The 15067-nt window shown below is 38.7% G+C and overlaps 1 protein-coding gene across 3 annotated transcripts in view; it reads left to right on the forward strand.

The window, feature by feature from the left end:
• LOC143279954 (uncharacterized) overlaps positions 1 to 15067 on the forward strand; it is a 56303-nt gene that overhangs the window by 18426 nt on the left and 22810 nt on the right. For 2 of the 3 annotated variants that reach the window (XM_076584326.1, XM_076584328.1), the window contains exons 15-26: positions 510 to 607; positions 1431 to 1655; positions 4668 to 4741; positions 5388 to 5519; positions 9682 to 9819; positions 10269 to 10325; positions 11324 to 11442; positions 11890 to 11970; positions 12458 to 12539; positions 13125 to 13218; positions 13636 to 13681; positions 14709 to 14871. In XM_076584326.1, coding sequence (XP_076440441.1) covers positions 510 to 607; positions 1431 to 1655; positions 4668 to 4741; positions 5388 to 5519; positions 9682 to 9819; positions 10269 to 10325; positions 11324 to 11442; positions 11890 to 11970; positions 12458 to 12539; positions 13125 to 13218; positions 13636 to 13681; positions 14709 to 14871 — 1309 coding nt within the window. The remainder of the gene's footprint in view (positions 1 to 509; positions 608 to 1430; positions 1656 to 4667; positions 4742 to 5387; positions 5520 to 9681; positions 9820 to 10268; positions 10326 to 11323; positions 11443 to 11889; positions 11971 to 12457; positions 12540 to 13124; positions 13219 to 13635; positions 13682 to 14708; positions 14872 to 15067) is intronic. The other variant, XM_076584327.1, reaches the window with a different exon arrangement.

Below are 15067 nucleotides of genomic sequence, written 5' to 3' on the forward strand. Positions count from 1 at the left end.
TAATAAAATGATAAACCTAACACATGCATACTTCTACACACATACGAGGGCCCTTGTACACAAATTGACATTTTCTGATTCTGATGTGTGTACTTGTATACATACATCAACACTCAAAAACTTTAGCTAGCATGTGCTTACACATAAGCACACATCTGTACATAAGATAGGCATTGTCTTGGACTGATCATGGGGTGCTTTTATATTTGAGCTTAAATATATATTCAAGCATTTCTTAGTGAGCAGTTTAGATTGTTTACATGAGTGGTTTGTGGCTTTTGGTCAAATATCCGGTGTCTTGTCTTCGTATATTGAGACATGCACAATCATGCAAGGCCCTGTACACACATGTTTTTTTGGTGTTTTTTTTCCAGAACAGATAAAAAAAATCTACCATTGCAGAGCAGATATTTGCATTTGCAGAAACTAGCAAAGAAGAGGGGAAATCTTACAAGATGTCAAGAATAAAAGGTGCAGAGTTGTAATTCTGCTTTTCCCTGTCCTTTCAGAGCCGGGGAAGCCAGGAAGATCAGTGTCCACTCCAATGGTTCATCAGGAGACCACATTCACTCCAATGAAGGCTCTCCCGTCTCTTCACCTCGCAGAGGTATCACTCAGTTTTGTTTATCTGCTCATTTGTGGACGTATACTGTTTATGTTTTGACAAGTTTTTGTATGTAGTGTTGGATTCTCATGTTGCATTTCAACATACTTCCAAAATTTTTATAGTCAGGTTGGCAGGGAAGCAGGTGAAGGGTGGAACATTAAATATTATATATATAGATAGATATTGAAGATTATGCTGCATAAAAACAGTGTGCCCAAGGTATTGCTTTCCCATGAACGCTGTGGAAGTGGTTCAGCCCTTTCAGATCTTAGCGGATGTGTGTGTGGTTTACAGAAAGAGAGCATTTCGTGATGACTTCACCAACCTGCTGTAATCTGTGAATTATTTGTTGTGGATGTTGTAATCTCTGTACAGAAGTTTGGGTGGGTAGGTGGGGTATATGTAGATGGGTTTGATTTTGTCAGCTGTGTTGTCAGACAAGTACCGTATCCAGAAGAGGTGGGGTATACATATACCCATGGTTTGATTTTGTCAGCTGTGTTGTCAAACAAGTACTGTATCCAGAAGTGGTGTGGTATGTACACAGGTTTGATTTTGTCAGCTGTGTTGTCAGCCAAGTACTGTATCCAGAAGTGGTGTGGTATGTACACAGGTTTGATTTTGTCAGCTGTGTTGTCAGCCAAGTACTGTATCCAGAAGTGGTGTGGTATGTAAATAGGTTTTTGTGAGCTGTGCTGTCAGACAAGTACTGTATCCAGAAGTGGTGTGGTATGTAAATAGGTTTTTGTGAGCTGTGCTGTCAGACAGGTACCGTATCCAGAAGCGGTGGGGTACACATATACACAGGGTTTGATTTTGTCAGCTGTGTTGTCAGACAAGTACCGCATCCCGGTGAAGGCGTGGGGACAGAACTCCAGTCAGATGCTGGCGGCGGGGGGCAGTGACACGGACAGCGCAAGCGGCAGCAACAAATCCCACGAGTCCTCCCCCAGCAGCTCCCCCCATGACCTGCTCCGGCGGCAGATTGTGTCAGCACAGTCCCTGGAGGAGCTGGCTGAGGAGGATATGGACAAGTTGCATGCTGCAGGTGAGGATTTGATGTGGATACTTATATAGCGCCTACTTACTTGGAGACCAAGCTTTTCGCACTTTACAAACTCGGAGTCATTTGCGCAACAGGCTGCCAAGCTGGGTAGAGCCGACTGACCACTGCCATTGGGCGCTCATCATTTGTTTCCTGTGTCATTCAGTTAGATTTCAGGCGTGCACATATACACACTCAGACAGACATGTAACATATCGCATGTTACATGTTTTGTTTATTTACCCCGCCATGTAGGCAGCAATACTCCATTTTCAGGGGTGTGCATGTTGGGTATGTTCTTGTTTCTATGCCCCACCAAATGATTACATGGAATACAGGATCTTTAACATGCGTATTTGATCTTCTGCATGTTTATACATACAAAGGGGGTTCAGGCAGGTCTGCACATATGTTGACCTGGGAGATCAGAAAAATCCCCACCCTTAACCCACCAGGTGCCGTTACCGAGATTTGAACCTGAGACCCTCCGATTGAAAGTCCAACGCTTTAACTGTTCAGCTGTTGTGCCCGAGGGGTCGGGTGTGTATGCGTGGGGGAGGTTGTGGTGTGGTCGTTGTATGTGTGGGTGTGTACTGATGTGTGTGTGGTGTGTGTGTGTGTGTGTGTGTGTGTGGTGTGGTGTAGTGTGTGTGTGCACATCTGTGGGTAGGTGGGTTTGTGGGATGTGTTTGGTATTGTGTGGTGTATGGTTGTGTGTGTGTTTTGGAGTGGTGTGGGTGTGTGTGTGTGTATTTTGGGGGACAATGGAGGAGGTGGTGTTTGGTATGTTGTGTGTGTGTGTTAGAAGTAAAAATTTCCTTTTCAGATGGTACATTGAATAAGCAAAAACTGCTTTTTATTGATTGTGTTGATTATTTTTACATCAAGCCACTGTAAAGAAAAGTAGAAAGCAGGCTTGATAAAAAAAAAAAAAAAAAAAAAAAAGCATACTAGAACAGTGCATGAAAGAAATACTGAGTTGTGTGAATGTCTCGTTCTCACACATATGGACCAAACCTACCCCATTATAGTATTCACACACACACACACACACACACACACACACACCTCTTTTCTTATGGATGTATGCGTGGGAGATATTTAGTATTTTTTGAGTGTGAGAGAGACGCACACAAACAAACATACACATGCACGCATGCCCATCCGTGCACACACACACACACACACACATGCGCGCACGCACATGCACACACACACACACACACACACACACACACACATGATGAATACTGAAACCTGGCATGTCCTAAATACGTATTGAGGAAGTAAGAATTACATCTGAAAATAACTTCCCCAAAGGAGCTAAAACGATATCTTCTTGAACGCCCATTGGCTCGTTTGTGTCAAACCTTTTTCAAAAGTCCGAAATTAATCCAGATAATGTAGACACGCAGAAAACGGTAAGTCCATGCCCCATTTGGGAGATGAGTAAAGCACAGTTTGATGTCAATCATACTGACATTGCAAAAAAAGAAAATCCAAATATCATGGCAACATAAGTCCGATTACACCTTCAGAATAGATTCCATGATCACTTACATATTTACACAGACGGCTCACTCCTAGACAATGGCCAAGCAGGTTCAGCTTTCGTTATACCAAAACTGAAAACTGAATGATCATTCTGCATTGGTAAAAATCAATCAGTATTCACAGCTGAACTTATCACTGTTCTTATGACTTTAAATTATATTATTGATCTTCCAGTTTGCCTTCTACAAGTCTTATTTTGTATTGATTCAAAATCTGTATTATATGCTTTAAACTCATCAAATTGTAAGAACAAGTCCAAAATGATAATAGAAATAGTCACATTGTACATCTTTTAAATTTGAGAGGAACACATATAACTTTTTGTTGGGTTCCTTCTCACCTTGGTCTCCTATATAATGAATGGGCTGACAGGGCTGCAAGAAAAGGTGCAAAACACCAACAGGGAACCACAGAACTTTATGTACCTTTGTCTGTACAAGAGGGGTACTGCTTACTAAAACAAGCATCGTGGAGCAGCATCAGGGAAATATACCAGCAAAATGGCAAGCTTCCAATTAAAAGTATAAATAATATTCAACAACCGGAATCTATCAATCAATCAATCAAATACATTAAGTAATTTAATCAGATTTAGGCACATTCAGGCATTATCACACAGGATAAAGCTGAACGCTTTTATAACAAAGTTCAGCAAAGATGTTAAATGCAAATGTGGAGAATCTATTTCTAGCAAACACATACTCTTTGAATGTCAGTCTAATATCATTTTTTACCAAACTTCTCAGAAAATTCTTGTGAATGTATTTTTGACAATTTCAAGATGTTATCTGCACTTGGAGAAGGTTTGCTGCATAGTCCAATAGGACATTTGTTGTTTGATGTTAGCGTTTCCTTCTATTGTGCCTATGTTTCCCTTTTATTTTTTTTCCAGTGCTTTGTATCTTTCCCCACCACACACACACACATGTGCACACACACCCTTCACCCTCTGCCCAATACTGTTCCCACCACCACGCCCCCCAAAAACCACATCCCCCCCACCCACCCCCCCTGCCCCCCCCGGCTAATATCACTTACAGTGGAAGACGTTAAACTGAAGACTACTACATACAGACACAGAGCGGAAGGAGAGGGTTTGGCTGGTGACAAACGCTTGAGCTGGGCCACAGACCATTCAGATGTTGAGTTTTAACACCTAATTCCAGCTTCCCATTTGTTAAATCAAAACTGTAAGTGGGCAGATGCCAGTGCAAGGAAATGACTTTATGTTATTTGGTGTTTGTTGATGCATGATCTGTTTTATTTGGTCATAATTTGTGCTTCAATGTGTTCCATGTTGATGAATATCTTTGTGATTTGTTTCATAAATTTGCTGAACAAACCATTTATCTGGTCATAATTTGTGGTTTTTATATGTGAAGTTGTTTATACTGCTTGTGACAGTTGTCATGAATTTGCTAACAAATCAGGATGAATTTAGGTTGTCTATTAATTTTCCAGCTCACCAGAAAAGAAGTCACATGAAGAGAACAATGACTGTGGGAGAAGACAGCTTGGAGCTGCCCGGCATCATGGTAATGTTAATGTGTTGTTTGTTTGTTTTTCATTTTGTTTATTTATTTTTTTTAATGTATCAGCATATTTTATACACAGTAGAACAGTTTTATTTATTGATTTTTTTTTTTTAATGTATAACACAGAACAGTATGATAAACGGATACAGTTGAAACAAATACTGAAACAAAACAAAAAAATAGACCTTTTCTTGAAAAAGGTGGTAGCAACTGACAGGCCACCTAACGCATTTGCTTGTTTGTTTATTCATTTACTTAGTTATTTGTGTGGCTCTTTTTTGTGTTTTGATATATTTACTTGTTTTTTCATTCATGGTTGTAAAGAAACCCTTGGCACTGGTCACACACATACATGTGCATCATGTATACCTGCTTGTGATGTGAATGTATACATGTATTGGATCTGTGAGAAAAATGAGAAAATGAGCATCTGGATTGTTTTCTAAAGATTTCAGTAAACCATATAATATAAAAAAAACAAAAACAAGCAACAAAAAAGAACCTTTATATGCTGGCATGTCATAACAGCAACACCTACCTCATGCTTAGAAATTACATGATCTTTCAAGTTTGTGGTGACAGCTTTGCACTTAAATTTTTTTTTAGTTTGTAGTGACAGTGTTGCACTTGACTGGGTGTTTTTCAGAACCAGCAGGGTCGACGAAACACCATGTTTGGGGTGGACTTTCAGGAACAGGTGGAACACTATAAATCTCAGGTGCCACCCATCGTCACCAAATGCCTGGCCGAGATCGAGCGACGAGGTGTCATGATTAAGGTTTGAATCTTTGCCATCACTCTCCTTTTCTTTGTCTCTTTAAAAAAAAAAAAAGATGTTATTTTTATTTATTTTAGTCTGTATCCCACTGGATTCAGAGCATGTGTTACTGCTTTGCTTACGTTTATTGTCTATGATTAGATTCTAGAAGCGTGTTTGTTTTTTATTTTATTATTTTGCTAAATGTATTTAAAGTGAGAAGTGCTGCATCAATTACTCCAGACAAAATGTATTGCATGACTGTTGTGTTATGTATGTTGATTATATTTTGTTTTTAATATTTTTGTGTGCTTTATTTACTGTATTGCTATGACGCATATCAAGTGTATTTTTGTATGTATTTTGTTGTAAGGCTTCACTTTTTTTCCACACATGCTTGTTTTTTTAAAGTCTTGTTTGTTGACATCAAGGAAGAATATGTCACAAGTTTCATGTTAAAAGTATTGAAAAAGCTATACACATAAAAAAAAAAAAAAAAAAAAAAAAAAAAGAGAGAGAGAAAAAAAAAGTTTGCTTCTCATATATGATTGAGACCCTCATCTCCAGTTAACTTGAGTTGATTATTAATTTGTAAATACTGGTTCTTGTTAAGATTGAGAGAATGTCTTTTTGTGCTTACTCATCTTAGATCAACAAACAGTATCCTCGCAGACACATGCTCCATTGTCAGAAATAAACTATTCCCTGCCTTCATTGCTACATAAGATGATGCAAACTTGGAACAAGGTGGTTGATACGCTGACATTGTAAAAAGCACATGTTTAAGCTATAACGTACATGAAAGACATTTGCTGTCTGTTGTTTCTCTTGCTGAATTAATGACTTCCCTTTTTTAAAAGTAATTTTCTTTGAGTATACCTCTGTTTATTTCAAATGTTCATCTTTGATTTAACCCTCCACCTGTCCTGTTTGCTCCCCTCCCTTTTCCCCCAAGCTCACGAGCAACTCTCCCCTCATTCCCTCCTCTTCTCCCTCCACTCTCTCTTCTCTTCTAACTTTTATTATTGATTTTTAAATGACAGCACTCAAATGGGAAAATGATTACTTTAAACTGAATGTTGACAGTCACTGTAATGTGTGACAGGACATTAAACCGAATTCTTTCTCCTCATTTATTATTGTAAAAGTTATTGTTTCCGTTTGAAAGGTAAAAGATTGCCCATGGATAGATATTAGTTACATAAATACTGCTACAATAGAACCATTGGTTGAAGCAGCAGTTCCTGCTACAGATGCCTGTGGAAAGGTGTTGGTTAAATTCCTACTGCAGCATTAGAACCGTCTGCTGTGAAAGTAGTTATCACTGCAGTGAAAGTTAAAAATTCCTGAGAGGTAGGGTAGCTCTTGTACTAACATTTTAAAAGCGCTTTGTTGAAAACAACAAAAGAACAAACAATAAACAAAAACAAAACAAAAATAAACACACACACACACCAAAGAACTAAAAAAGAAAAAAGAAAGAAAGTGAATGCTGCATGCTGTTTATGCCTGACTATGTTGTGTATACAGTCAGGTCCTTATGGCTCTCAGGTGAGAGGGTGTGCTTGCTGTGCTCATTGATCGATTGATTGATTGTTTATTCTCTCTTCTTTTGTCCATGGTTGTTGATGCCAAGTTAAGGATAATGATATTATTAAAATGTGATCATCCTTCTTGGGCCCAAGGTTAAGTCAGAGAGTATGTGTTTTTTGTTGTTGTTTTTGTTGTTGTTGTTGTTGTTTAGCTGAAATTTATTCTTTTTTATTTGTTTTAGGTGGGTTTTTTTTGTTTTTTTTTTCAAAGGCATACCAATGAGAACACTGCAATCAGAATTGATTTGTAAAGTTCAAAGATTGATGCAGTGAATTTCTTGTAGAAGCACAAGTTGTGCCTGTGACTGATCTGACACTTTTTGACATCCTGTTGATTTGCTGTGTCTTGACACAAATATGTTTTTTTTTTGTTTTTGCATGCACTGAGTATATCAGTGTGCTTTCACCACCTCTCTTCTCAGTGTGTGCTGTCTGTTAATCGTTTGTGTGAAATTGCAGTGTTAAATTGATAATAATATATGAGGTGTTTGTTACCGAATCATTGTATCGTTGAAAGTAATTAACAATGAACTAGCAGGAAAATCACAGAAAATGATTCGCAGCTAACTTACAGGAACATAACACAAAGTATTTCAGTTAACTAATAGCAAGTAATCAAATAGTTAAGAAAGTATGGAAATAGGGTATTTTTCCTTTTTTGGCACTGTCTTAACTCTTTTTCATATCCATATGGTATTCCAACTAAAATTAAGCCTTATAGGCTGTTTTGTGATACATCACTGTGTCGCATGGCAAAGACAGATGTTTCACTTTGTAGCTTAGCTTTGAATGACAGGCCACTCCAGTTGTGCCATGATGCTACAGTATGTAACATGTAACAACACAGCACAGAGTGCCACATCACAGTATGCAACAACGTACCATATTACATGAAGTGATACGATGAAACGACTCATCATTTGACAATGACTGGCTCACACATATATACAAATACACAATGTGCAGCTTGTTAATATACCTGGCAAAGTGATAGTCTTAACAAAAACATTGAAAAACTGTCTTTGTAACTTTGATCAGATCAGATCAGAGCTGTGGAAGGTGAAATGTGATAAGTGTATTCTACTGCAGATTTATAAGATTGAGAAATAATCACCCTTCTTATTCTGTTTGCCTTGCTTATCTGCTTGTTACTTACTGGCTTTCACCATGTTGCTTTGCTTTATTTCAGAGAGAAACAATGCAATGCTTTTTTGTCACTCTCTGGAACATGCAGTCAGCAGTCCTGTGTCTTACTATATGATAATGAATATCACTTTATTTTGGATTGATCCAAGAGACACTGTGGGAAGTGTGGTTCTTGTGGGTGAAACATGAACGCAGTCCGTGTTTTTGTATGTAGCTGGTTGATACATTATGAGTGTCTGTCTCTCCTGTTTGGATCCAGTGTGGATCACAGTGATCATTACATGCTTTACTAGTTTTAGATACCAGAATTTTTTTTATTGAATATTTAGAATATTTTCAAAATATTTTCAGGGAAATGTGGTTTTGATTTTCACATTATGTTGATGTACTGAAACTGTCAATATACTGAAACCATGCCATATGCTAGCAAGCTGTCCGTTTTCTCTCTACAGCTGTTTTCTTTGTGGCAAAAGCAGGGACCAGACGCTTGAGCTAAACCTGTCGGTGCCTTTGACACACAGCCTTGAGCGAGAACCTTTGTGTTTTCCATTCATTGCCTCTTACCTTTGATTTATGCTTGCCTGAGCTTCATTGTTTCTGTTTTTAATTTATTCTGTGGCTCCATGTTTTACTATAGCAGTAGTATTTCCTCTGCTTTTACCCTTTCTTCTTCTGTTTCTGCTTCTAAAAAGTCGTGTTAAAGAGGAACAAGGACAAGAACAAATTTATATTCCATAGGCCTCAGGCCCCTAGAAACAAAAAGTCCTGTTAAAGAGGGATAGGGTAGGTTTAGAGAGAAAACCAAAAGTAGGGCATGTTGGATTTGACTCCAAACACTTCCATTGTGATTATGTCCCCCAGTTTTATTTTGGTAGGTGATGTAGGTAGGAATAGATGTGACATGTTGTGAGAACTGTTCTGCTTTGAAAAAAAGAAAAAAAAAAGAAAGGGGATCAGAAGGGTGATGTGGGTTGAGAGCAAGAGCACAAGAAGAACAGGAAACTGCCTGCAGTCTTGTGTGTACATTGTCCTTATAATCTGGTGTATGATTTTGGGGGGTGCAAATACAGTTGCTTGCTGGGTTCTCTTGGAAAGAATATTTTGTTTACAATACATAACTTTTAATCACAGTAAATATACATGAGATAGATTATCGATAAGGCAGCAGAGAGATATTAACTATCTTTAGAGTTGAAACAGGGTTTATCTGAAATTGATTTTTTATTTCCCCCATAGTGATCTATCTGCAATGGATTTTAATTCCCCCATTAGTGAATCACTTGTGAGAGTCAGGTTTTGTTCTGAACTGTAGTGGGTATATACTGTTAACAGCAGGAGCAGCTTTTGTCAGCATGGCAGCAAATTGACAGTGGCAACAATGATTTGATATGAATATCGTAGTTCCAAAGAGCTCCCCAAATGATGCAGGTGGCATTGTGTTGCAGGGCATTTATCGAGTGTCTGGGGTGAAGAGCAAAGTGGAGAGTCTGTGCCAGCGCTTTGACCTGAACCCTGAACTGGTGGACCTGGAGGAGGTTCACCCAAACATCATCTCTAATGTGTTGAAGCTATACCTGCGGCAGGTGAGGATGGGTTTTTTTGGGTTTTTTTTTGGGGGGGGGGGTGTTTGTTTTTGCTTTGTTTCTGTTTCAGTTGTGCTTCATTTGTTGTAAAACTGTTGTGATATGTTAATTTGGATTTTCAGAATGTGTGTGTGTGTGTGAGTGTGCAGATCTCTTTGATGGTTTATAAATGCTATTTCAGACAGTATCAGGGGGAACAATAGGTTGCTGGCTTATATAAACACAGGAGATTGAGTACAAAGAGTAAAGTACAGAGTGATGTCTGGGTGTGGTAAAGTCAGAACAATTAATCTTGTGCTGAAAAGTAGCTGTCTGTTAGCTCGATGCAGTTAAACAGCTTGTTATGCAAATGACTGTGTATATGAAGCGTGTAGAGCTTGGGTCTCTGACCGAAGATCGGCAGATAAAACTAGCAGAAATAATGATTTCCATGTGATAATGTGTTGCAGCTGCCGGAACCATTACTTTCCTTCAGGTTGTATTCAGACTTCATTCACTTAGCCAAGGTAGGTCAGCATGTTTTTTTCTGTCCTTCCTCTTTTTCTGCGTTTAAAATTTTTTTTTTTTTTTTATAGTTTTTTAGAGTTTTTGATTAACGAAATTTTTTCAGTAAAATGAAATCTGTGAATAGGTCTTTATATTATAGGGTGAGGCTAACATGATCACCACCACCACATTGCAGAATGGTTATCTGCCAATACAGTGTTTCTGAGGGTCTGGCTTTGATTCCTGCTTATGCCATTTCTACATATATATGGATGCACTCAAGGCCTGATTAGCATGTTAAGTTATGCTGCTGTTGGGCATCTGCCAAGCAGATGTGGTGAAGCAGATATGGATTTGATTGGAGTGATGCCTTCTTGATTGAATTATTTACTACAAACATTGTTGGAAACATGCAGTTTCTATGATAATTATTACTGTTGGATTGTGATCAGCTTTTGTTGTTTGTGTGCTTGTATACTTTACAGTGTGGATGTGTGTGCATGTGTGAGTGGGGGCACAGGCAAGGCTGTCTACAGATGTGCATGCACATGCTCTTGTTAATCAGGATTGAAGTTTGACTGTTCATTGTTTAAAAGAAAAAAAAAGAAAGATGTTTCAGACAGAATTTTGGAGCATATTTGGATCATATAACAACCTAGTGCAGGCAGTTGTATACATATGCATACTTTCTTATAAACACAGGTATGCAATCCTCCAGCCTACTTTCTCACACACAGAAGTTTGGCACAAACAACACAACCTAATACAGGCACATGTGTAGGCAGTTTTATACATGCACATGCTTTCTTACAAACATAGGTATTTGCTGTCACACACACACACACACACACACACACACACACACACACACACATACATGTGCACGCTCGCACGCAGACAAAAACACATACACACACATTTCTCTCTCTTACATGCATGCACACAGCAAATAGGAGGGGTGCATACAGTCAGTTATCTTTGCACACACAGCAGATTTATGGGCTGCTGATTTGTTCAGGAAAACATGTCTGGGTGCCTGGTGGGCGACAGAATGATAGAGCGACTGTCAGCACTGGTTCGTAAACTGCCCACCTCCAACTTTCGTACCTGTGCTGTGCTCATGCATCACCTTCACAGGTTTGTACACCTGTCTTTCTAATTGTTTGTTTTTATCTTTTGTTTTATTGTGCTTGCATGTTTAATGAAGTGTCATATGCAAAACAGGAATCTTGTATGAATGGATGAGACATTGGAATCTTGTATTAATGGGTGAGACATAGGACATTCATGCACAAGTACACACACACACATACACACTAGCACACACACTCAGGCACACAGGTGTGCTTGTACTTATACTCAAAAGTCTTAATGTTCTGACTTAAAAGCTGTGTTTGTAAATGTTTTTTGTTCATGAAGGTTGGAAGGAAGCGATTTGTTGAATTTCAGTTTTGGAACTTTTTTCTTGTTGCCTGGAATTGTGAGAGTTCGGAACTTGAATTTGATTTTTTCTTCGTGTGAGTTGCAATTGTAAACAAACCAGGTGACTGCTGACAAAGTGTGTGTGGATTTTTTTGTGTTCAGGGTAGCAGGTCACAGCGACTTGAATCACATGAGTTGCAGCAATCTGGGTATAGTCTTTGGACCAACACTGTTGAGGCCATTGTGAGTATTCTTTCTGTGTCATTATGACTTGGTTTGTCATGTAGATTGATGTTTGGAAACTTTGCTGCATGCAGTGTTGTATGTGTCGGGGTGGCAGTTTGAAATAAGATGATTATGTAAATATTTTGTAAGCAGTGAGTTGACATTATGGAAAGTTATGAAGACTGATAATGCAAACATTTTGTTTGCAGATCATTTAGAAATAATGATGCACATATTTTATAAGTGGATCGTTTTTGTGAAGTTGGAGGTATGTGTAAATTTGAGTATTATTCATGTTTTTCATTTTTAAACTGAGGGCAGGAAGAAGAAAGGGTGGCATGGCACTGTAACGATGCGCTCTTCCTGGGGAGAGCAGCCCAAATTTGACATAGAGAAATCTGTTGTGACGAAGAGTAAAACAAGACAATACAATATAGGTGCTGATGTGATCACATGCCCATGTATAAAAGACAATACAGTGAACACAGTGTCACTGCTTTGGCAGAGAGGGAACGGCCTCACTGGCTTCGCTTGTGGACACCCCACATCAGACGCGTGCGGTGGAGCTGCTGATCACCAATGCAGAGGTGGGAACTCTTGCCCTGTAATGTATGTCTGTAACAGTTGAAATATCCACAAGCTTGCTCCTCAGTACGTGTACACATGCGCACACATGTACACAATCACGTGCGTGCACGCACACACACACGCGCACGCGCACACACACACACACACACACACACACACATGTAAAATTCAGTGTAGTATATGTAACATTCATGAAAAAATAAAGAAACATTAAACAGAGGGTAAGAAAATTATGTTTCGTTTTAAATTGATTATATATTTTCCACTCCATTCTTGCATTGTGGTCTTCTTTTCTTTCATAGAAAAGAGGTAGTTTTCAAGTGAAGTTAAACTTGTATGGGTTTTTTTTTCAATTATACAAGACTTTTAAAAATGTTATGTTGTTTTATTTGAAATTGGCAGAGTGCGAAACGTTATTTTCGTGTAAAATTGAACACATTCGAAACAGTTGAGACTTTTTAAAAATATTAATTTGTCTTACATTGGGAATAGGCAGAGTACAAAACATTGTTAATTTTCATTTGAAATTGAGTACATTTTACACACAGCAGCAGGTGAAGGGTCATGTTGTTGGTGTGTGTCAGGCGGTGTTTGGACCAGGGGATGACTATCAGCTGGTTCCAGATCAGACCCCAGTAGAAGCCTTGGAAGCAGCTTCAGATGATCTAAGCAATACAGGTAGGTTGCTGTATGTTTATTTTTAGTAGCAAGAGAGTGTGAATTGATGTGTTTGTTAACAAGGTTTGGCTGCTTGGTTTAGGCTGTATGACCGGACTGAGCAAACCCAGCAATCTGACCTTGTCAGTATGTTTATCCAAACATAGGAGTTGGTGAAATGATGCCTTTCTGTGTGTGTGAATTTATGTGCATGAATTCTTTTCTTGACAAATAAGAGTGTGTGTATGTGTGTGCAAGTGTGTGCGGGTGAATCAGCGTGCTTGTGTACATCTATAAAGGGGATATATGTATTCATGTGTGTGCAAGTGAGGAAAATGATTGTAGAGATCTGCACACCATTGAATGGCAGTTCATTCACCAGTTGACTTCGTTCTTTGATTTTGAATTTCCTACACGAGATGATGTGCTTGTTTCCAGTGCCATCCAGTTCGAGTGAGCCAAGTCCTGAACGATCTCCAACCAAGTGAGTGTTATTGTACACGCCTCGTCTTCAGAGAAGTTGATTTGTGCTCATGGTTTTTATCATTCACAGTTTTATTTTTGTTTACATATGCATTGCTGTGTTTGTGTCTTCGCTTTATTTTGTATTGTAATAAGGTAACAGGTCAAAGAAGTTGATTTGTGCTGATAGTGTTTATGAATCACAGTTACAAAAAAAATTGTGATTTGTATGATCTTGTAATAAGGTAACAGATCAAAGAAAAGTACATAATAAGTATTGAACAATGTTAAATTGTTGGTGATGCTTGAGAATAACAAGTCTTGAATGATGTTTTTTTTTCTTCATGCTGATGCTTGAGATTTGTTAAGCAGAAGAGGTGGTAGATGTAATAGAAGTCAGGATTGCACTGTGTCAAACAAAGTGGAAAGATGCTGGTACAAACATTGCTTGAAGCTCTTATATCTGCTGTTATCTTTGGCATGCTACAGTGCGTTGAATACTTCCTGCAGATTGTGGTTGGACAGGTAGCAGTGTTCATGCACACTTCAAATCATGTTGCTTTGCTCAGATGACTGCAGAGGGGCCATTTCAGGGCTGTTCAGCAAGCACATTGATAATTAAACAGTAATAGAATACAATTTCAGTGGAATACATTTGGAATAATGTCATGGGTGGGAGCATTTCTGCATGACACAGTTTTTTGAATTAGGATTTTGGTTAATTTTTTTCTTAAGATCTTTTTTCCATTTTGTTTTGCTATGTTTCAGTATGAAAAAACACACTTCAGTTAAGTTTCCCAATGTACCTAGGGTGCAAAACTTTGAAGTGTTACAAAAAAACCGTCGCTTCCACCGATATTATATTGCAGGGATGTATGTATGCTTTAAAGTGTTACAAAAGACCAGTCCATTGCACCCATGTAATATTGCTTTTGCAGAGATGTAAGCAAGCTTTGAAATGTTACAAAAAACACAAAAACCAAAAAAAACCAAAAAAAAAACCCAAAACAATCCCAGTCATTTCCACCAATATAATGTTGATTCTGCAGAGATGTAATGGACGGATTTCCAACACCGGCGCCTCTGGCTTCCCCTGCACTTCTCCCTGCGTCCACAGCTGGCACATCAACGGTGCCAGCCACTGTGGTGAGCCAGTCAGACGACAGTGCTGCTCTGGTAACTGACGCCGCTCCCATCACCCCCGGTCCGGAGGTAGGTCGCTGGGTGGGAAATGTCTGTGGCGAGGCGGCTTTCCTCGCTGTATGCCATTGCAGTTGTGCTGTTTTAGAATTTGTGGGAAAAATACTGAAAGGTGATTTTTTTAATTTTTTTCATTTTTTTTTAAATTTAGGAGTGTGTGTGTGTGTGTGTGTTTTATTGAGGCTTTGAAAGTTATTATATATATTTA

This window comes from Babylonia areolata, chromosome 3 (genome assembly GCF_041734735.1).
Source record: "Babylonia areolata isolate BAREFJ2019XMU chromosome 3, ASM4173473v1, whole genome shotgun sequence".
Lineage (NCBI taxonomy): Eukaryota > Metazoa > Mollusca > Gastropoda > Neogastropoda > Buccinidae > Babylonia > Babylonia areolata.